Source organism: Acomys russatus, chromosome 21 (assembly GCF_903995435.1).
Source record: "Acomys russatus chromosome 21, mAcoRus1.1, whole genome shotgun sequence".
In the NCBI taxonomy this organism is placed as follows: Eukaryota; Metazoa; Chordata; class Mammalia; order Rodentia; family Muridae; genus Acomys; species Acomys russatus.
In genome coordinates this window covers 17,255,104-17,279,220 of record NC_067157.1, presented here as the reverse complement: position 1 = coordinate 17,279,220, position 24,117 = coordinate 17,255,104, and the positions used below count along the sequence as shown (strand labels likewise).

At 43.7% G+C, this 24,117-nt stretch overlaps 1 protein-coding gene across 1 annotated transcript; it reads right to left on the bottom strand.

The window, feature by feature from the left end:
* Positions 1-943: 943 nt before the first annotated feature.
* On the bottom strand, positions 944-24,117 carry Nus1 (NUS1 dehydrodolichyl diphosphate synthase subunit). The gene is made up of 5 exons (XM_051164182.1): positions 23,598-24,117; positions 9,295-9,420; positions 8,388-8,537; positions 4,259-4,358; positions 944-1,560 (listed from the first exon to the last, which is right to left on the bottom strand). Exons 1-5 carry the CDS (start codon positions 24,007-24,009, stop codon positions 1,470-1,472), a joined length of 879 nt encoding a protein of 292 aa, XP_051020139.1. The 5' UTR covers positions 24,010-24,117; the 3' UTR covers positions 944-1,469.

Here is a 24,117-nt window from a genome sequence, read left to right as displayed (position 1 = left end):
ATCATAAATGGGGTTTGTAATCCAAAGCTGAAACATGTATTCTTCAGAGTCTGACAAGCAATTCTAGACCACTTTCCAAACTCATTTTCTGTGCCATTTTTTCAATTCTGAGGCCTAGTATTTAAAACTGCTCTATTCCAAATGCACATGGCTCTTCTACACTTGTTGATAAAAGTTGTCTGAAAACTGTCCATCAAATATGAAGAATGGTTTCCACCCAAAAATTAGCAGTGTGGGAAAAAAAATATGAGCATCTATGAAGAATTCAACTCTGTCAGAACCAGTGCTGTTCTCTATAACACAAGAGAACACAGAAAATCAAGTTCAATGATGCTCAGACTGGCAGTACAGGTGCCATCCTACTGAACCATTATGCAGTTGTCACTGAAATTTCTGGGGAAAAACAGTCCCAGGTGCCACTCCAGAGGAGCAAGTCACTTAGTAACTTCTCTCAAATGTTTAAATAAAAAGCTAATGGAAAAATTTTTTTCCCCCAAACAGAGTTTCTCTGTGGAGCCCTGGCTGTCCTGGACTCACTCTGTAGACCAGGCTGGCCTCGAACTCACAGAGATCTGCCACACGAGGGCTGGGATTACAGGCATGTACCACCACGCACGGCTGTGGAAATAGTTTTTAAATGCTTTGGGTACTATATACCATACTAGTCATCACACAAATAAGGAAATCAAAACTGTCCTTTAAGAACATTTTCCACCTTTAAGATAATTGTTTATTCACCTTTTTTGTTTTTGATTGCCTAATTCATAATTCAGGTTTAACAGTTTTATGTTCTGTACTTCAGTGTCGTACAATTTTTTTTTTTCAAATGACCTTTATAACCCAGGACAGACGCCAGACCAGTCCTCTCAAGTCACACTGTTCACTGTAACGAAATGAAATGGACGGAATCCGGGGACGTTCCCTTTGCTCTGCAGGCGAGCAAATAGCCAGCACGTGAACATCCGGAGGATCTGCAGGTCACTCGAAAGGAGGATGCTCCCCTCAGTAAGTCAACATACTATCCTTAAAAATTAAAGTTTGGTCACTAAGAAAGACTGAACAAGAATTATCCCAGCCACCACAAACAACTAAAGCAGCTCTGCTCTCTCCCTCCACTCCCCACAAAAACAGGGAAGTAGCAGGACGCGAGGCCTTGAGCCCGAGTCTCTCGGTCCCTAAGACACACACTGCCGCTACGTGCTTCACCTGTACGTCTATGCGCTCCATTCTCCAACATGCCCCATTTATAAATTTATTCCACACACACGTGCGCACACACACACGCACACGCACACGCACACATTCACACACTCATTCACTCTCAAGTAAGACACTTTTTTGTGTTGTTGATAAATTATGAGGAATATGAACTAGGTGTGTACAGGGTTTTATAGGGACTTTGTAAACATCAGAGTCACTTGGGTCCTTTTCTCCACAAGCCTGAAGTCATCCGATACAAGCAGGGACCACTACTTTCCTAGACGCTGCTCACAAGCCGCATACTGCTGAAGGGCGGAGAAAAAGTCCTCATAGCTGATGTTTAGGTGGGAAGGCAAAGAGCTGGAAAAAAAAAAAAAGAAACCCACAAGGGACGGGAATTAGATGATGCACGGTAATATGAGGAGGGGTATCTGGATGGAAGTTAAGAGCAGAAAAAAGTAAGTTATACACAGAATAGGCTAATCTTCTTGTCAAATTCATTGTTAAGACAGCTCAAGCAAAAATAACCTGCCATTTTCTTTACAAGAGAAAAGTCATTTATAGCGAGTTAGATTCACAATGCAAAATACATTAAGGTTAAAAAGTCCGGTGTATTAACAATGCACTCAACTTCACTGTAAGAACTCTACATGGTCACAGTAAGCCAGTGCCATCAACAGCTGGAGGAAGCCAGGCTTAGGCTCAGCCAGAGGCGCATGTACTTCCACACAGTGGTAGAGTGAGCAACCAGTAAAGCCATCGAAGCCCACTGCTGGGGGAAACATTCATACTGTGAAGACAAGCATGTAAAAGGCAACATGAACACATGTCGAGAGGGTCCAAGTACACCATGGCCTTAGGCTCCTGGACAGCATGCAAACACAGACAAAAGTCAACAAAATATGAGAGCAAGGACAAATCTAAAGACACAGGTACAATGGACAACCCGGTGTGTGCTAGGTATCTGCCACCTGTGTCACTTAAGTCCTCAACTCTACATTAAAATGCCCATTTAGAAAAATAACAGTAGCCAGGAGTGGTGGTGCACACCTTTAATTCTAGCACTTGGGAGGCAGAGGCAGGGGATCTCTGTTGAGTTCAAGGCCAGCCTGGTCTATACAAAGTGCCAGGACTAGAAAGACCCTGTCTCAATAACAAAAATAACAATAGATTAATCCAACCAATTTTCCCAAGTAACATTACTGAGCTGCGTAGCTGAGCCAAGACCTACCTACTCTAACAGTCTTCTCTCCAGACCACTTCCCACTAACTTCCTCGCAGGAACCTGAGAAGTTCCTCAAAGTCTTGGAAAACCTCTCGTGAGGATAACCAGACCTATAGAACCGAGCTCAGCCCAGTCTGCTTTCCCTTCTGTCACTGTGCAGTGAGTGAGGACAGTCAGCACACTCTAATGTGTGTTCTCAGGCCTCCTTGCGATTATCTTTTTCTTCTAGTCTCAGACTCTTCTTCTTCAAGGGCACTTTGGAGAGATCCTCTCTTTTGACAGGCCAACCACTTGGAGGACACAGGTGATCTTTCATTTTTTAACCTTACCCAGTCACCAGTACTATGCATACCTATGTTCTACTAAGTGGTTCCATTAACGTCTATGGCCTTGAAATCATCTGCATCTCCCTTTCTAAGTGAGGATTCCTTTACTTTCAGATTTCCTCTCAAAACAATTCTTCCGGGCCGGGTGTGGTGGCGCACGCCTTTAATCCCAGCATTAGGGGGACAGGGGCAGGTGGATCGCTCTGAGTTTGAGGCCAGCCTGGTCTACAAAGGGAGTCCAGGACAGCCAAGGCTACACAGAGAAACTTGTCTCAAAAAACAAAACAATAACAAAAAACAAAACCAACAACAATTCTTCTATTCAGCATAAAACCTTGGGAGCCATTTCTCTTCCTCTCCAAAGTTTTGCCAGATTAATAAAGTACTATGTACAGTCAGTAAATAACACTCATGGCACAAATGATTTCTAGCATTTTTCCATTCATGATGTAGAAATGGAATATATTTAAGGGTATAAAATCTTTTTTCTAGCTGGGTATGGCAGTGCACACCTTTAGTCCCAGCAGCAGCAGCACAGATAGGCAGATCTCTGAGTTTGAGGATAGCCTAGTCTACAGAGCAAGATCCAGGACAGTCAAAGCTTCACAGAGAAACCTTATCTGGGGGGAGGAGAGTTGCCTGTTTTATTCTAAACAAGGGGTCAACAAACAACACTCTGTTTATTTGTTAGACAAGGTTTAAGGCTTGTCCAGAACTCACTTAGACCAGGCTGGCCTCAAATTTTCCCCGTCTTAGCCTCCTGGGTACAGGAAGTATATGCATGCCCAACTTAACAGCTTATTTCTGTAACTAACAGTGATCCTTGTTCACGAGCTGTGTGTTGATTTATCTGTATTTGCTGAGTCAGGCAAATTCAATGGTTAAACAGAAAGATATTACATGGCCCGAAAACTATCTAACATACTTATTTTCTGGCCATTTTAGAAGTCTGCAAACCCTGTTCTATAAGTAATTTACTCCCTTCATTGTCCCAAAATCATAGGTATGGCCCCTTCAACTGTCTTTTTGTTTTCTCCAATCCAGTTGTAGCCATGCGAAGTTGCCATTCCTGTACTGCCTGTGGTTCAGGCTGCTTGCCCTCCCAGTCCACTCCTCATTTCGTTATTACACCCATTAGACTCTGAAGCCTCCGCCTCACTTCTTCGCACTATCACTCCAACAGAGCTGGCTCTGTGCAGCATCTGTAAACACCACAGTCTTCCTTGTGTTCCTCCTCACACTCACTGTGCTTCCCGCTGTCACTGGGACACGAGCGTCTTGTCAGTACCGTGCCTGGGCACATTCCTGCCTTTTCTGTGCAACAACAACTCCAGCACTCAGACACTGTCCATTCATGATCCCCTGAGATACTTAATGTCAACAGCACACATCGGCACAACCACACACTTTACTAATTCAACAGCCCTGTGTTTTGCCACCGTACTTCAGACCTGAGATGAAGGATGAGGTCTTGCCATTAGATCTAGGACAACTTTCAGTTACTTACACGATCTCAGTCAATCTGATTTGCCAGGGAAGAAAGCCTAATGTGCTGTCCACAGGACCAAACTTCAACACTAAATCAGGATCAGGAAACCCATGTGAACCTTGGAAATAAAGACACACATGAAATTAGAATGTACCATTTACACACAAACATGACAAAAGCTTCTTGGGCTCCTTGCCTGTTGTGCTCATTCAGAACTTCATCTGAATGTCCCCAGCCCCACACCCTCCAAACCAACACCAGAACTGTGTTCACTCCAAATGTGCAAATTCCCAGAAGTCCATCCAACTGTGCTGATCACCTTATGAAGTCACTTTATTCTCACCCTCCCAAGTCCCTTTTGTCTCAGCACTGGGGACATAACTGCTTATACTGGCCCCAGAACTGAGTAACTGTAGAAAAGAAAAGGCTCATCAAGAATTAGCCCTCTTGGGGCTGGAGGGGTGGGTCAGTGGCTAGGATCTCACAGTGCTCTTCCAGGACCAGAGTTCAGTCCCAGAACCCATCAGGCAGCTCAGAACTGTAGCTCTCAGCATCTGTCACCCTCTCCTGGATTCCCAGGGTACCTAAACTCTTATGTTTAAAAAATAAATAAATAAATCTTTAAAAAAAAAAAAAAAAAGAATATTCAGGAGGCAGAAACAGGTAGATCTCTGTGAGTTTGAGGCCAGCCTGGTCTACATAATGAGACCCGGTCTCACAAAAACAAAACAGAACACGACAACAAAAAGAAAGAAGGAAGAGGGAAGGGCATCTGCCTCCTTTCTCACTACTACTTACAAAGAATTCTCTTTGGGGGGTTGAAGAGGAGCGAGAGAGAAATCTATGAAGCGAACAGATCTTCTCTATAAAAATTTCTTAAAACAACAGAACAAAACCAGCCTTTCAAGAGCAGTGGGTGTGACCATGGGCAGGCAATTACCCCTTAAAACTACAAAAGTTTCAACTCAGAACACCAGGCGTCTAAGGCCTTCTTGTCTGGGACTGTTCCAGAGCCTCGCATCTCTAACCCCGTCAACAGCAGAGAAGAGCACCGGAAGGGATTTGCTTCTCACTGCCCAATGACATGGTTGGTACATGCAGCTGGACAGTACATGTACAGCTGGATGGTACATGCAGCAGGGGACAAGTGTGAAATTTAAGGGGCCTGGGGGCTGGGACCACAGTTGTGCTGGTCTGAGGATACAGGCTCAATGTCCAGACCCTTAACAGGAAGATCCTACAAACAGGGCTCACATAAAATCCTACAGCCATGACTGAGTGACAAACTACCCACGTGGAGGGACAAAAGGCCAGGACAGGAAGAAAACCCAGTGTAGAGTCAGGGCCAAGACAACCTGAGAAACGGCATCAATTACAATGCAAGTTACAAGTGCCGTGCTCAGATCCCTGAAGTCTTAGAACCCTAAGATGTCTATGCACAGCCAATGTGCAAGTCCTCGGATGACTACTAAAGCTCCATGGTAGGCAAATGAAGACAAAATGAATGCAGCTGGGAATCCTCTTCAGCAAAACACATCACTCTCAGAAAGACAAACACCAACCACATTTCCTCTCACTGGTGTAACCCTCATTTAAAACCCTGTGCACAGTTCAGCTTTGTCTCGATGTGTCTGACACCACTCCTGGCTTATTTAGGCTTTTTTTTTTTTTTTTTTTTTTTTGTCTTTTGGTTCTTTATTTTGATTTTCTTTGTGTGTGTGTGTGTGCGCGCGCGCTTTTATCATTTTTTGTTTTGTTCTGTTTTTTGCTGTGTGTGTGTTTGTTCTTGTCTGTTTTTAGAGAGGGAAAGAACATAAAGTTCAATGGGGAGGATCTGGGAGGAGTTGAGGGAAGAGGGAAAATACAATCAAAATGTATTGATAAGGAAAAAAGCTGTTTCTCACACACACAAAAGTCTTACCGCTGGAGTAGGTAAAAGGAACCACTCTAACGATAAGTACAAGCTCTCTGTGGTTTCACAAATGTGGAGCGCAGAATTTAAAACTGCAAAGCCTGGTTTGTCCCAGCTAAACCTCTTACTGGCTTTGTAATTTTATCTGTCTCCTTTTCCCATCCCATTGGTACACAGATAATTGTATGAAATAATAATGGTAAAAAAAAAAAAAAAAAGAAAGAAAGAATAATGGTAATATAAGCATATAATCTAGAGGATCAAGGAAAGGGCAATTAAGGCAGGCAATGTGTTCAAAGACCTATGGTAAGGGAGTTGGCATATTAATATTTTTATTATAACGATCACTTAAGTCATAATTTCTGAATTATTCTACAGTTTCTTTCTGTGGACAAGATTAATAGTCGTAATATTTTTTCCTTACATGTGCAGTTTGTATTTGGTTCTACAGTTTCCATTTTTCATCTCCCAGTGGGATGTGCTAGGGTTATAGATGCTTACACTGTTTTTCATAGGCCCTGGAGATCTCAACTCAGTTGAGCAGGCTTGTGCAGCAAAGACTTTAACTCCTGAACCACCTCCCAGCACCTGGTTCTATGTTCCAGTTGGATTCCCTACTACAGCTGGAAACACTTTGTATTCTTTATGCAGAAGAGAGAGATTATATTGGAAGAACTACATGGTGCTGGCATACTGGTGGCATATACTACAGCCTCCAGGCTGTTAATTTGCAGATTCCTGAAAGTCTGTTCACACAAGGTTCTTAGCACTCTCAAATATTATTCACCGTTCTAATGAGTTTCTACTAATGTGAGTGATATCTATGAATCTTACCAAATTACAGATGAAATGGTAATATTCAACTTACTTATTAAAAGTAAAAATATTGCTCTTACTACCTTAATAGTTTAATAAAATAACTATAATTGGCCACTCCCCCCAAAAAAATTTGTGCATGTTTGAAATTAAGGCAAAAGTTCCTAAAGGGACTCCAAAGCAAACTAAAGACTTGCATAAGCACTATGGGGTGAGGTGGGGACTACCTATACATATTTATGTATCTGCATTTACATAGAAAGCTGAATTTTAGCAAAATATGACACCTACAATTGTAGGCATAAAGTTATTGTGTAATTCAAATGCTGATTTCTGTGCCCCCCATACACATATCTGTTTACAAGCCATGTTCTGAGAATCTCCTATCTCAATGTTGTGTAAACACTGCTCACAATTGTCCCTTGATATTCCAATAAAGCAGCTTATAGGCAATCACTGAGCAGGTTAAGACTAGGGCTGGCCTTCCTGCCAGACTCGGGAGGAGGAGTTATGAGGAGGAAGCAGGGGATTCAGCTGTGGAAAAGGTCCAGGTGACATCAGGAGAGAAGCTGGAGCAGGAAAAGCTACAAAGTACAACTATCTCTGGGATGTTCACTGGGAGAAAACCAGAGTAGCTTAGAGGGTTAAGAATAAAGTAATAACTATTGTGTTGTGAAACTTATTAAATAAACATAAAAGAGTCTCAATTATTTGTGTGATAGCTGGGTTAAGAGGGAAACTAAGAAACAAACACAGCTTTATAAAAATAACTTTAACATATAATGCTGTCTGCACAGCAAACAGAATGAATACAGAAAGGAGAGATGAACAGGCTGTAATTGGGAGATTGCCTCATAATTAAGTTGTTTAACCCTAACTAAAAGGGGGAAGGCACTGGAAGAGGGACAGAAAAGAGTGACAACACACTAAAGCCCAAGATGGCTCAGGGTGGGGGAAAGGGCCCCACGAAGCCTGCGGCGCTACATCCACATTCACACAGTGGAGGAAGAGAAGCAACTCCAAAAAGGGTATCTTCTACTCACCTGCCCTCACACATACCCCCACAAAAAAAGAAAAAAAAAATCATTTTTTATTATTAAATCTTCATGTTAAGTGCAAGGATAAGTTCCAAATCTTGAAATCATTTTCACATGTGGGTCATTAAATCAGAACTGAAAGGAGTCCAGCACTCCCCACTCCCCAGTCCCAGTCCCCACCTCAAAATGGTGTCTCACTATGCAGCCCTGGCTAACTAGTCTGGACCACAAAGATCTGCCTGCTTCTGCCTCCTGAATGCTGGAATTAAAGCATGAACCCACCAAGCCAGGCGAAAACCAGACTGTACTGAATGAACAGAACTTAAATACTCTCTTTCATCTGTCTCTTTGGAAGACAAAATGAGCAACATTTCTGACTTACTAAGTAAACTATCTAGCAGATCTACATCCAAATCTGTGGCTTTCCTCTGCTGCTGGGCTACTAACTGGCAAAAGTCCTGCGCAGCTCTCACGAGGTCTGCTTTTCCATCTTCTGGAGACAGCACCTTCACTGCCGAAGGGCAATTTAAAACTAGAGGAGGAAAAAAAAGAAAGAAAGAAAAACATACGAGATCATGTTTAAAGCACATTCTTCCATATTTATTTCAAAATCAGTTTTATGAAGTTCAGACCAAACTAAAGGCACAGTTGTGATAACAAGGAACCACGCGAGTCCTTCGTGTCAGTATCTAAACAAATCTGCTTATGGCCTCTGAAAGGAGGGAGGCATGCACTCCAGGTCTACTAAAGGGGGGGGGGGGTACTTTTATACATCACCTTTTCTAAACACCAAAAGTAATTTGTATTACTTCTTGTAGAGTGAGTAAAGCTTCTATAAAAGAGACCACCTGCAAACGCAGTCTAACCCCCTAGTCAATTTAACAGTAACCTAAAAGAACACTACAGACTAAAGAGTGCTATGTTTCGGGGGCATGTGCACACAGTATCTGACTGTGGAAGCTGCTTTACAACTGTTACAGCTCTGGAAAAACAACGCAAAAGTATTACTTACAAACGTTCTTTCATATTATATGCCATATAAACTCACTAGCTCACTATTATAAATGTATCTGCTCCTAGGCTTCTCTGTTCACAGGACTATAAAGTCTTCCCGATTAAATACATTCTTTATCATGGATTCATTTTTATGATGTCATTGTTATTTTATCATTTTTGAACATTATCTTTTAGCAAGATAACGTACTGATAATAAAGACTAACAGAGCAAGATTAATGAAGAATGTGACAACGCCTGTTGTGTGTCCATCCAAATGCCCGTGCACACTTACCTTGAACATCCTTGCCATTGCTGTTTGCAAACTCTGGCGAGTATTTGGAACAATCTAGACCCAAAAGTTCCTGCTGTTGTTTTAAAATTTCATCCATCAATCTGGAGTTATTTCTCTTGAAAATACCTTAAAAAGAAAATTATGAGCAAATAAACCACAACAGGTTAGGTAATGCTCTTCAGTGCCTAACGGATTTCTGCACATCCAGGGAGCCCATGTCTTCTTCTGGAATCAATGTGTGCACATTCCCTCACACATATGTATATAATTAAAAAGTAAAATAAAACCTTTTTAAAGAGAAGTGGGCGTTTTCTGTGAGAAATTAGGAAATATAAAAGTGAATGTAAGAGCTAAGAGTGGTAGAGCAGGCTATAATTCCAGAACTTGAGAGGTGGCGGCAGGAAGTTCAGGAGTTCAAGGTCAGCCTTCCTACAAAACAAGCTCAGGGCTAGCCTGAGCTATGTAACACTTGGGACAACACCATGCTCACACCCAAAAAGTGATTATTTTGGAATACCCATATCCAAGCAAGTTTGAATTAAAAAAAAAAAATACACAATAATTTCAGAGGAAAGTGGGTATAATTAGGACTTATGTGTAGCAAGCAATGTTCAGAACAGGCGTATTTGAGCACTGATCATTACAGATGTCACAAAGGTCAAGTCAAAAACCTCACATGTATGAAAAAAAAAAAAAGCCAGCTGGGCATGGTGGCGCACATCTTTAATCCTAGCACTCAGGAAGCAGAGGCAGGCCAGTCTCTGGCCTGGTCTACAGAGCAAGCATCATCTATCTGTACAGAATTAATGTAAAGGCATCATGTTGAAGAAAACATTCAAATTTTAAGCAAAAAGCTATTGTTTTGTTCCTCATATGTCCAGTTCCTTCCAACACCCCATTCTACCTTAAAGTTCTGTAAACAAGGAAGTGTGAGCAGTGAAAACTTGGCACTGTGTCTTAAAAGGCTGGCTCTCAAAACAACCAGACCAAGTTGGGAGAGGGCGCGGTAGCTCACACTTGTAATCCCAGCACGTAGGGATTACAAAACAAGCATGATGGCTGTGGGTTGAGGCCAGCCCAGTCTACAGTCTAAATTCTAGGGTACCTGGGCTACGGCCTGAGGCTGAAACCTCTTATCAAAAGGGAGGTGGGAACGCTGTAAAAGTAAGTTATATGCATTTAGGCTTATTGCGCAGTGAGCACAGGATGAAGTGAGCCGGCAGGCTTGCAGTTCTATTTCTAAGGGCAGCATGGCCTGCTCGGCTACGCAGGCACCTTCTCTCTGCAGCATCACCACTTTCATGCCACTAATAAGCTAAGATCTCTGGCTCCTCTAGAGCAATGGTTTCTATAGCCCCATTTCTTCTGTCCACTACCACTGTAGTTTCCAGTCAGTGCAGCCGTCTTTATGATCTCACAAATACCTTCCAGCAGGTTTTCCTGCCCTTTCAGCATGTTTCACTAGGCTACCAAATCACCTGGCTTTGGGTACATCTTCCATCTTGGCAATTCCAGGTTCAGTCTCTTCATGACTTCAAAATGCAATAAGCCACTCAACATGAACACTGCTGGCTATGCTTCCACAGTAAATGGGTAGAAATAATACATGTTTAGGACATAAGTCAACCTACTTCTATAATGTAGCTCTATAATCAGCAAATTAAGGGCTGCCTTACGCATCTCAAGCCCCTATCCTTTGTGGGGCCTTCATTGGCCTACCCCTGGACAAGTCTCTCAACTCTCAACAGGGCAGCTGAAGTGTCATTACCTCCCGAGACCTTTCCCAGGATCCCATTCCTCCCCCAGTTAACATGGATTTTGTTCAAATCCACTAATAATTAAGTGCACTTTGAAAAGTAGCACTAACTCAGCCAGCTACCTCCACCACTGAAATGCATTCCTACCTGTGTATTTCCAGCTTACTCATCTCTTTCCCAAGCCACCTTCCATATAAAAGGAGCTCCGTGTTTACTTAGTAATTTGCCAGTGCACAAAGTCCAACTAACAACAAAGCCTAAAGGGGCAGACCACTGAACGGAAACTGGGTTCCAGGAACCTCTCACAATACAAGCAGACACTTCCTGGCTGTAAGCAGAATTTACAAGGAAGAGCAGAGTCAGACAAGCATCTTGATAAAGACTGGCAGAAACTTGGAGAGAACCTTGCTCCTGGCTGAGCTGGGCAGACCAACAGCTAAACTATAAACGACAGTTTCTGTCTGAGGCTTACATGAAACAGATCATGAGGGAAATGATCCCCAATGCCACACAGTGTGACCCCTCTAGCTGATCATACTCAGGGCATTCATTTCACCCATTAAGTATGTAAGTATCGCTAGCTTACGATTCTCTGTAGCACTCAGTCTACCTCCATGTCACATGATGCAAAAGAAAGGCCACAAGATAGAAAGAAGGTTGGCTTTGACTGACAGATTTCTCGAGTAATTGCACAAGGCGTGTGGAATTTTTTTTCTCTCATTTCATAATCTACCCTATTTGCCTTCTACGCCCTAAAGTGCCTGATCCAAGGATGATGGAATGAAAAAGGTGAGCACACATTTGGATTTAACCAATTTAAGGAAAACCCAATTTGAGAAAACAGACTATAGTACTGCAATTTAACCATTTATTTTAAGCCAAACCTTGTTGAGCCTGACCATAACAGCAGCAGTTAGGAGGCTGTGGCAGAAGGGCTGAGAAGTCAAGACCAGCCTGAGTTACAATAGTAACAACAGCAGCAGCAGCAAATCCTAGCGTTTAATGACGAGGAAACAGATTCAAGATGGTCAAGCAATTGACCTTAGGTGTTGAAGGATTTGATCTGAAATCTATGTCAAAATTACTACTCACTATTTATTATTCTCGGTGTGTATGCGCGCACATGGTGTGTGTGTGTGTGTGTGTGTGTGTGTGTGTGTGTGTGTGTGTGTGTGTGTGTGGTGAGGCAGGGTGCACTTGTCATGTTTACGAAAGTCAGAGGACAACTTTGTGGAGAGGTTTCTCCACTTTGGCATGGGTTCTGGAGAGGCAGTGGCGGCACTCATGTTTAGCTGCTGAGCTGTCAGGAAAGCCGGCAAGTATTAGCTTACACTGTAATAGCCCATTGTGGTTTGAATGAGAATGCCAACCGCCCCCCCCCCCCCAGGCTGTCTGGGAAGGCTTAGGAGGTGTGGTCTTGCTGAAGGAAGTGTCTCACACAGTATTATCACAGAAACAGAAGTAACTATTCCATGGCACTTTTTCTTTCTGTAGTTTTGTTTGGGTTGTATGTCTTGTTTAAAGGGCTTGAGAAGGTTCACAGGGCACACACATATTCTTAAAGAAGAACCTGGGAGCTAGCCTAAGTCTGTAATGATGTAAGGAATTTCTGATTTGTTGCTCTATAACTATGTTACAAAGGCTTGATTTCCCAAAGGAAAGTAAACATAAACAGAAAAAGTTAGTGAAAGTCAGCTTTGAAAACACAAGTGCATATACAAAAGGACACACACATCTCCGATTTCCACAAAAGAACAAGGTTTATGCTAGGAAAGCTGCATCTCAGAAAAAAACAGGTGACTTTTTTGTTGTTGTTTCTTTATAAACATGAGCTATGTGCTTTGACAGCCAACATGTGTTTCTTTTTATATTCTAAGAAATGTTTGTAACTGTGGTACTAAAAACTAAGTGCAAAGTTTAGGCAACAAGAGAATGTTCTCTGACCTTCCTCCATAACACGCTGGAATGCTGCTACCCTCACCCATCATAACACACACGTGCTCCTGCGGCTCTGGGTGCGCCCTGGTGTGTGTCTACACACTGCACTCCTGCAGCAGGCGGCGCTGCAGTTTGTGCTGCTCTGCCCCCACACACCGCGGATCCTTCCTGCGCCATCCTCATGGGCATCTTAATTCTGGTATTTTATCAACAACATTTTGGCTGACTCTGTTCTGGTCTCAAAACAGAGAAGCTGATATTTCTGGAACTGGATAATAGAGTTAGGTGGTAGAACACTTGCCTAGCCTGCTCTAAGGCCCTGGGTTTAAATCCCAGACACCACACACACCAGCCCACCAGGAAATGAGGATTACCTCGGCTGCCGGCTAGTACAGAGATAGCTCTGTCGTATATTCTCTCAGCACTCGGAGCTCATCTTTTAAAGGAAAGAAGAGTACCAACGTGAAAATTAGCAAGAAAACGGAAAGAGTTGTCCCAGTTGACTTAATTATCATTTTAACACTGTCAAAAGTTATGTGCAAAGTCTCAACTGCGGGATCCCCCCCCCCCATCAGACTGACCTGGGACAGGTCTGTGGAGGACTATCTTGACTGTGAACAGATGCAGAAAGGTCCAGCGCGCTGTGATGGCAACATTCCCTGAGCAGTGGTCCTAGGCCCTGGGAAGGGAGCTAAGCACCAGCCTGTGACAGAAGCAACAAGCAGTGTTCTCCTGCTCTGACGTCCCCCAGTGATGGGCTGTAAATTGTCCAAATAAAACCTTTCCTACCCTGAGTTGCCTTTGGTCAGAGTGCTTTATCACAGCAACAGAGGTGAAACTGGAATAGGGATGTTATGTGAGACCAGAGACACTGAAAAGAATACAAGAAAGAAAGGAAGGAAGGAAGGAAGGAAGGAAGGAAGGAAGGAAGGAAGGAAGAAAGGCATACAACTTGAGGCCCATTAGTCCTGGCAGTGAATAAAGCATTCTAAGTACAACAGGAATCTCTGAAGTGTTTTATTCAGAGTTTGAATGATGTTATTTAAAGATAAAACAGATGCAGCCAGGCACCATGTACACCGATAACGATACGACTGGGACGCTCGCTGCAAGATGTTGAGGTCAAGGCCAGCCTAGACAACATGGTGAGTTCAAAGCTAGCCTGAGCTACAGTGAGATGCTTTCTCAGAAAAAGCAAGAGATAAAAACTTGGCTTAGTGGCAGAATAGGCACAGGCCCTGGATTTAGCCACAACCACGCCACCCCAAAAAATTACTTTGCTGATAGGTGAAGAATGAATTATAGAGGGGTCAGGATGCAAATAAAGACCAATCAGGGGGCTAGTGTAGTAACACACATCAAACACGATGGCTACTGAAATTTGGGTGGGACAGATGACACCAATACAAGTGCAACACATCAGATGGAGTCCATACAAGGCTAAGAAGGGGCTGATGACAAGCTACAACTGTGACAGAATGTAAGAAGATACTCAGCTCAACTTCCAACATGAACAACTCGGTGACCTTGAATTTTATTTTCTAGCATGAAGGCTAGGGCGTGAGGGCATATTTGGGGGAATTTTCAAGAGTGCTGTTTCGGAGTATAATACTGGAGATACAGAGTCTGAAGTTATGAAGTCATGGGGGCTAGAGGTACAAACTGCATGGCAGCACAGTGACACTTACCATCCCCGCTAGGGGAGACACCTGAGACAACACTAAACTGCCCACACCCACTTACCAGCTGATCATGGCCAAGCTGAGCAGAAAGACAAGGGCCCACAAGCGCCTCACATTTACAAGAGACACAGGAGAAGCCAGGCATGTGACTCAGTAGGTTCCCATGTGAATCAAGAAACCCATGCCGGGCGGGGTGGCGCACACCTTTAATCCCAGCACTCAGAAGGTGGAGGCAGAGGCAGGAGCATCGCATGAGTTCCAGGCCAGCCTGGTCTACAAAACGAGTCCAGGACAGCCAGGGCTACACAGACAGACCCTGTCTCAAAAAAACAAAACAAAACAAAAACAAAAAAAGGAAAAAGGAAGGAAGAAATCCAAACAAACATGGTGCTGCAGAAACCAAGAATAGCACCAGCATTTCAAACGGAGTAAGTCCACCAATCTACCTATAGGATTACAGACACTCTCAGGATTCTTAGTGGGGTCTCCTATAAAATCTCTGCTCTGAAAGGGAAATGCATCCTGGGACTACGCCCAGGTCTCAAAGTCCAGCTCCTCCTGCCCAGGCACGTGTTTAAGTTTACACAGGTTTTCATTCAACAAGTCTTGTCTGTACTTCTTAAAGGTTCTTTCAAAACTCCCATGAAATGTACACCTGAGAAAAAGTCTTTTAAAATATACATTTAACATATCTTTTGATACTAGAATTTTTACAATTGTTCCTTCTATAAGAGACCTTTTAAGAAACATCTAGCAAAAAGAATTTATAAGACAAAGAAAAATAGCACTGAAACAGTCTCTTCTAGTTATGTAATTAAAGCATTATTTCCTTATACTCAATGCCTAGAGATGTATGGTAAGTAAATTACCTGTTGGCTACCTTCATTTAACCTTTGTAAAACACAATCATCACACTATTGGAGGTGAACCTTTGGACAAGAAAACATACTTAAAAGTACAACTATTTTAAATGAAAAAATTTTTTAATTTTTACATGACTACCACAGTCATAAACACAAATCCTTATAAGTCACTGAACTCTCTTATTTTAATGGAGAGCCTCGGGACACTTCACATATCAATATATATGCTAGAATGTTAACATACTGCAGGAAGGAAACAAACATGGGCCAGTGGCTTCATGCAATGGCTTTAAGGCCTTCATCACAAGGAGTGAGTTAGCTGAAGACACACAGACTTTCTCAGCTCCGGCTATATTTTACTTAATGTCTGCCTGTTTTATCAACATCAGGGATGAAACAAGCACAGAGGCAAACTGGCCGGGTGTGGTGCTGCACACCTTTAATCTTAACAGATCAATACGAATTAAAGGCCAGATGGTCTACAAAGTGAGTCCAGGACAGCCAAGGCTACACAGAGAAAGAAACCTTGGGGGGCGGGGGCAAAAAAAAAAAAAAAAAAAATGACTTAACTCTGCTCATGAAGCACAATTCAATAGAGAACAAGAGCTCCATAAAGTTAAACTGGGATGATTAAACAAGCATCCTACAGCCCAGGGCAAACATTTAGATCAGTGAGATAAGGAAACTATCTGCCTTAAAATGCCTTTTATAAAAAGTTTCTATCACATGTATGTCAGTACCATGATACCCAAGATACAATGCAAAGTGCCAGGAAAGAGTAAGCTACAAAGGTGAACAGTAGGGACAGAGGTTCCCGCCCACAGCAAATCCTCCAGGTAGAGTTTATGAATGCATTAGATGATGCAATATAGTCAACACACAAAGGGACTATTATTGTCTGTTCTCTAAATGATGGAAGTCCACATGAAAGCTATCAGAACAAAAGCTTTTAAAGAAAACTTGGTTCAAATTCTAGACCTGGTTCCTTAAGGGATATGTCTTTTGGCTTTTTTATTCTCTGTCTCTTTTGCTGGAAATCTTTTAGACTTACTGCGGTTTTGCATAGCATATGGCACACTAAGAATTCAACTAAGGGGATGGTAAGATAGAAGGCTCAACAAGTAGAGGCTCTTGTCTTTGTGCCTGGAGACCTAAGTCCAATCCCCCTGAGCCTCACGTGATAAAAGAGAACCAATTCCCGCAGGATGTTCTCTGACCTCCATGAATGAGATACACATACCTCCATACCAAGTAGCTAAATGGTTTTATTTAAAGAATCTAACAAAAAATAATTGTTACTATTAAAATTTAATACAAGGGGCTGAAGAGATGGCTCAGTAGTTAAAAGCATGTGTAGCGCATGCAAAGGACACACGTTCACCTCCCAGCACCAACACAGCTGCCTGTAACTCTAACTTTGGAGGATGTACTGCCCTCTTGTGGCCTCCAAGAATACCTGCACTTGAGAAGCACACACACAAATTAAAAATAATAAATTTTCTTTATAAAGGCTGAATGCAGCTGGGAGTGAGGGTGCACACCTGAAATCCCAGCACTTGGGGAAGCAGAAGCAGGAGGATCGCTGTGAGTTCCAGGCCAGCCTGGTCTACAAAGTGAGTCCAGTACAACCAAGGCTACACAGAGAAATCCTGTCTCGAAAAACAAACGAAAGACTAAACAGGCTTAATGTATAGATTTAGTACTATAGTTTAACAGAAGAATATTAAGAACAAAATCATTCCTCACATCAAAAAACAAAGCAAGATAGGTAAAGCAAGACAGGATGATATAACTTAAAGGTATACAGTAGGGACAGAGGTTCCCGTCCACAGCAAATCCTCCAGGTAGTGTTTATGAATGCATTTGGACTTTCAATACATCTGGCATCTCTGTAATTCACCACATGGAACAATCATATTAAGAGTTATACCTCAGGCTGGAGAGATGGCTCAGAGGCTAAGAGCACTGTCTCTTCTTCCAAAGGTCCAGAGTTCAATTCCCAGCAACCACATGGTGGCTCACAACCATCTATAATGAGATCTGGTACCCTCTTCTAGCCTGCAGGCACACATTCAGGCAGAACACTGTATAATAAATAAATAAATCTTAAAAAAAAAAGTTATACCTCCTGCCAGGTGTGGTGGTACACGCCTTTAATTCCAGCACTTGGGAGGCAGAGGCAGGTGGATCTCTGTGAGCTCAAGGCCAGCATGGTCTGAAAATCCAGTTCCATGAGAGCCAGGACTACACAGAGAAAAACAAAACAAGCCAAGCATGGTGGCACATGTCTTTAATCTCAACACTTGGGAGGTAGAGGCAGGTGGACTGCTGTGACTTCGAGGCCAGCCTGGTCTACAAAGCGAGTCCAGGACAGCTAAGGCTACACAGAGAAACCCTCTCTCGAAAAGAAAAAAGAAAAAAAAAAAAAGATAAAAGAAAACACTACCTCCTGCTAGTATTGATATCATAGGCCAAAGTAGAACTGACTAATTTCCTTGCCTGACGGATTGTAGCTTCCACTCTCGGGGAAACAAGAGCTGTGCTGCAACTCAGTTCCTTATGCATGTGCACCAGGAAAAGTCCTCCCTGGAGTCAAAGAATGCACACTGGCCAGCACACCCTGAAAGAAGCAAACAGGAGAAGTAGAGCCGCTATCTGTGTGGCTTCAAGTGCAAACACACACTAAGAAAACTAAGTATTTTTAGAGGTGCCCAACAGTATAGCAAATCCCAGGATAAAGAAAGAAAGAGGCAAGACTGAGGCAAGAGACACCAACCGGAGGTAAAAGGGCAGACTCACAGGATCAGAGCGATATAGTCATGTGCACAGAAGAAAGTGACCACTCCAGAAAGAGGAGACAGCGAGTAGCCTAAATGTGGGCGTAATATGAGGTACAGCGATCCGTGAGAAATAACTTGCAAAGGCTGGGGTGACCCTGGGCAGCCCCTTTATGGCTAGTGTGAGAAATCACCCAAAAGCTACACACTACACAGGACAGGTTTACTAACAAAGAAATAAAAGCAGAAAGAACAACAAAATATTTTTGCAGTCCTGCTGCTGAATCTCCTACAGAAAATAGTATCTTGCTGACTCATTTCAACTTAGGATAAATAACACTACCCCCAAATTATCCTCACAGATGAATAGCAGTGTGAAAGATAAAATGTGTTATAGGATATTTGATCCCATTGTGAACCCTGAGATTGTGAACTGTAAAAGCCTGTCTTTTGTTTGGTGTGGTTCAACCCTCCTAACATTCACCTTTAATCCAAGAACTTTCTGTTCATTTTACAGGTGATTATGGTGTTGTCAGCCCTATCACACACCTTTAATCCAAGAGCTTTCTGTACACAAAATTGAATAAAGCTAAGCCTAGGTCAAGAGGTGGCACAAGAAACCAGCTGACTGGGATTAACAGAAAGGAGGGACTTTGAGTTGATGGGTATTTAAGACAGTGTGGAGAAGAAGATGATCTTTAGCTCTTCAGCCTAGCTCTCTAGCTCTTTGGCTTTTAGCTCTTGGCCTTTTCCTCCTGTATCATCAGCTGAGCTAGCAAGCTCGTTCCTTCTGGGACGTGAGCTGAGTAGGAAGGTCAGCTGGGAGCTTTCTCTGCCTCTTTAGGCTAGCAAATTTTCACCCCAGCATCTGGCTCCTGAGTCTTTACTGGTAAAACCGAACATTTGGGATTTTCCTTCCTTGTAACAACAGAAGTGTGTAAGGTGTCTGTGTGCAGGGCCTCGGTACTAAACCCACTAAAGCTACATCCCCAGCCCATGATTACTCTTACATAAGGCAAGTGGCAGAGCACCTTTTGTTCTATGTTAAGGTCAAACTCCAGCATGCAGGAACGCCACGTAAGTAGCTTGATAAAAACAGGACTGCCTTAACTCTGCTGATCCGTGAGAGTGATAAATCAATCAGTGCGCCCTGTAAACACTCAAGGACTCGTTCTCAAACTTTCCTAAACAACCTACAGTAAGTGTGGTAACACCTACGCTTGGGTAATGAAGACAGGTGCCCATCCGGACAACTGGGAGCACTGTGTACTTCAAAGGAACACAAGAAAGCCTAACAGCCTAAGGCTGTAACACAAAACACATTTAAGAAACGGTTTTTCAACACAGTTCCTATCACAATCATTTCCCAAATCATAATCATGTAGACAAAATAGTCAGTTCTCCTAATGGGAACTGTGAACTCAAAAACTCCTGACCCATCTTCTAAGAAAACTTCAATTTCCAATGAATGAATACAGCAGAAATTACCATAATCAAAAAAGTGTGCAAATATAATGAGAAAGTACAAGGGCTCAGCCCACAGTTTGATTCCCAGAAACACACACACACACACACACACACACACACACACACACACACACACGATAGATGATAGAGATTTATCTCCTTTAAATGTGTTTTTTGTTTGTTTCGGGTTTTTTGTTGTTTTGTTTTTCAAGACAGGGTTTCTCTGTGTAGCCTTGGCTGTCCTGGACTTGCTTTGTAGACTAGGCTGGCCTCAAACTCACAGTAATCCGCCTGCCTCTGCCTCCCGAGTGCTGGGATTAAAGGCATGAGTCACCACACCCAGTTTAAATGTGCTGTTTTGTTGTCGATGCTGCCACTGCCACTGCCACTGTTTATTTCTTTTTTAAGCCATGCAGATGAACAGTTGCAGCTTTAGGGAAGCAAATACAGCATACTCACATGAATGAGTACACGAGTACACATAGTTGGGCAGCACAGGAAGAGCTCATTAAAAAAAAAAATATCAAAACCAAAACAAGCCAGGTTTGGACGCATGCCTGTAATCCCAGCACAACAGAAGACTGAGGCACGAAAGCCATCCACCAAGACACCCCCCCCCCCCACAAAAGCAAACATAGCTGTCAGTTCCCAGGAAGACATAAACCAAGTAAGTATCGGTAGATATTTTAGTCTAATGTTAGAAGCAACCTATAACCCATGATAATCAGAATGAGTATTATCTAAATACAGAGCTGAGGTTGAAGAGATGTAGGCTCGGGGAAAATTAAATCAATAAGCTCGTCTCCGAGCTGGCTGCTGGCAACTTCCCTTGGCTCTCACCTTGAGACACACTTAGCCATTTTCTCACTGAGAATTAAATCTACTTCTTTCACACAGGACAGATATGTGACTGCTTGCTTAAGGCAGGTCCTACAGCCTTGCAGCTTTGGTCTGATTCTGGGAACACCTGATCTGGAGACAATCGGTCATGTTGCGGCCTCTATTGCCTAAGAAAGCTCATAAAGTACCAACGTGGGAACCATGGTGAAAACAGATGCCCACCTCCTCTCTCCAAACCAGGCACAAACTGGATGACATATAATGACAACCTTTATGTCCCTGCCAGTTATCTGCCTACAATCTTTATATGTGACCCCAAGGAAAATTGCCCAACAGTACTGAGTCAAGACATAATAATTTAAAACATTGAACTTTGCAGCAGATTTCTACAGAACAGCGTATAAGCAGAGCAGCTAAGCATTCATCTTACTTTATTTTCCAACATCCTGTTATAGAAACTCACCTATTAGATTCACCAAAGTGGTGGCATTTACAATTCACATACAGGCACAGGGTAGTGCTCAAGCTCCAAACCCTAGCAACTTCTGCTAGCTGCAATGCAAATGTCACCTTCCCTTCTTCCTAGAGTCCCACGGGGACAAGAGCACTTCTAAGGAATTTCCCCTTTTCTCTCTCTGAAGTCTTTCATACATACTTGCCATTTCTTATTTATGTATCAGCCTGCGTTAATGCACAGGAGACACCCCCGCCCTCCGACTGTTTATACTGCGGACTCTATACCAAGGCAGGTATGAATGTAGCAATCATGTGTATGTTTTTCTAAAATTTGAATATAAATTTTTCTAAATATCTATACAAAAACAAGCTTAAATAGAAGCGCACTGGAGGAAGTAGAATAGAGTTTAAATATCTTTATCTATTTAAAAATCTTTGTTCTTGATCACCCAATTTAAAATTTTACCTCTTCCTACATTGCTGCCTTTCAGCTATCTTCCCTGCCCTCCCCTCCCCTCCCTTATTTTTCCTCATTATCTAAAACTAGCCATTTTCCAGAACAATTAATTATATTAGCAGCCAGACTTTCACTAAAATCTTAGGTTCCGTTTGCATTTACTCATGCCTGAAAAGGTATGGTATTTAATATATGCCCAACTATTATGGCTCACTGAATGAACAAATCAGTCAAAAGCCAGGAGAGGTCCATTGAAGCTCTCTTATTCAAACTGTGAAAATATCCCCAAGGAAAAAATGTTTTTATAGCAGGACACAGAATCCTTGAGGTCTACTCAGTAAAACACGTTCCTTTAACCTCCCTTTGGTTCTCGTGGTTGCCAGCAGTCTTCCCTCTAAGGGGATATGACACAGGACTTGAGTCACGTCAGAAATTCAGTAACAGGAATTGCAGGAACAAGGAAGTGTGACTGTATTGTAATCCTGCAGTCAGGTCAAACAGCTCAGCGCCTTTTGCTTCCTACTGGAAATAAGTCAAACCACATTACTTAACTCTTTAATTTTCTTTTCTTTTTTTTATTGCCTTATTATATCCCACACGGCTGACTGCGCTGGTTTAGGCAGTCCGTGTCCCCTCCTTGACTTCTACCGCTCTTGCCGCCTCCGCCAGGAACTTCTCTGACCCTATAGGGCAAATCATCACTTCGGATGATGGGTTCCTACAGAGCCACAACCCTTGCTAGCGGCGAGAGAGAGAGAGAGAGAGAGAGAGAGAGAGAGAGAGAGAGACAGAGACAGAGACAGAGACAGAGACAGAGACAGACAGGGACAGAGACAGAGACAGAGACAGAGACAGAGACAGAGACAGAGACAGAGACAGAAAGACACTAGGAAGCGGCCAGGGAGCCCTACCTACCCTCGCCAAGCCCTACAATTACCTATCTCGCTGATAAAGACTTAAAAAGGTAAAACTCAAACTGCTTCTCTGGAGCTTACAGGCAAGTTACGGAACCAAGAACGAAACAGTCATTTTTTTTTTTTTCTTTCCTGCACACCAATCCCAACCCCTCCTCCTCCTCACACCTTTAAGGAAACACGCCGCAATTAGGATTGCCCGGGAAGCCAACCCTGACATTTAGAAGCTCCACTTTACCTTGCCCCTAGTCCTCAATGCCCTGCTCAAATTTCATCTCCTCTACACCAACTCTCAGGTTCCTCTCTTCAGAATTTCTCTCCTTTCTACTAGTAACTTTACTCCCCAAATGTCATCCATCACCTATGTGAGCAGGAGACCAAGGCAAGATTCCAAGGCATCTACTTGAAATAGTGCTTTAGGCCTGTTGCCACGAAGTGAGTGTTGAGTTTTGTACTTTAACAAAACTGTGGTGAAATTCACTGCCTCGATTAGAACGTACAGGAAGCCAACTCCATCAAGTGCTGTGCTGGCCGCAGAGGCCAAACGACCACTCATGACTCAAGGCTTCGCAGACAGGAGCGCACCATCTTGTTCTGAGCCTACCTAAACTCTCACACACTTTTCAGATACCCAACTCAAATGCCACCTAACTCCAAAAGCTCATTTGGAAAACCTACAGCGCGCGGGTCGTGTTTAAAAATCCTCCACCGCCTGCTCTCACTGAAGATGAGGGCATTGAAACCCTTTGAAAGCACACACGGGCCGGTTACAATTATTTCCTCCTTACTACTTTTGTGACCTTGGGCGAATCAGTTAATGTTTTGAATCTCAGTTGCCTCTTTTGTGAAACAAAGCCAAACAGATAACCATCTGCGTTAACGGACTACAATAAATATTTTTTTTTCAAGCGCTAAAAATAACACAACCAAATCCAAAGATGCAGTCAATGCTCAATCGAACTGATCGCCCTTCCTCGAAAGCGCCGGCTCTGTGATTTATACTTAAGGGCGAGGGCCACGGAAACTCGCAGGGCCTGGAGGGGCAGCGGCCACGCACGGTAGCGACAGAGGAGCCAACTGGCCAGACACGTAGTCCCCGGGACTCGGAAGCGCCCCTTGACACCCCATCTCCCACCCGACACCCGGCCTCACCTTGGTGGTCGTAGACGCTAATGTAGGAGATCCCCACGGCCATACACCACACCACGAGGCTCGCGATGTCTGAGAAGCTGGGCTCTTGCTCCTCCTCGGTGATCACCAGGCCCATGTGCACCGGCAGCTTCTGCAGGGACCGGCCGTCCGCGCGCCAGCGCAGCCGGGGGTGGGTGGCGGCCGGTCCCCAGTGCGGGTGCCGGGGATGATGACGCCGGTTCCTGCCGACGGCCGGGGGCTTGCGGAGCGAGAAGCCGAGCGGCGCTAGGACCGCGGCGGAGGCGGCGCGACAGCAGCGCCGCCAGATCCAGTTCCAGGTGCCGAAGCGAACGCGGAGCCAGGAGGTGAGCGTGCGGTGCAGGCAGGGCAGCGCGTGCAGCACCCGCCACACCAGCTCGTACAGCCCCGTCATAGTCCCGTGGCGCTCGGGCACCGTCTCCTCCCTCCGGCCCACACCCGCGGCGCGACGGCGTCTTATCCTCCCCAGCGGCCGCCGCGGGCCATCGCTCCGCGTCCCCCC

Bases quoted from the DNA above. Each gene is read 5' to 3' on its own strand.
- Nus1 (XM_051164182.1), bottom strand. From the start codon at position 24,009: ATGACGGGGCTGTACGAGCTGGTGTGGCGGGTGCTGCACGCGCTGCCC. The intron at 9,421-23,597 runs GTGAGGCCGGGT...TTTCTTTTTAAG, and splicing joins TAGCGTCTACGACCACCAAG to GTATTTTCAAGAGAAATAAC. The intron at 1,561-4,258 runs GTAAGTAACTGA...TTTTTTTTCCAG, and splicing joins ATCAGATTGACTGAGATCGT to CTCTTTGCCTTCCCACCTAA.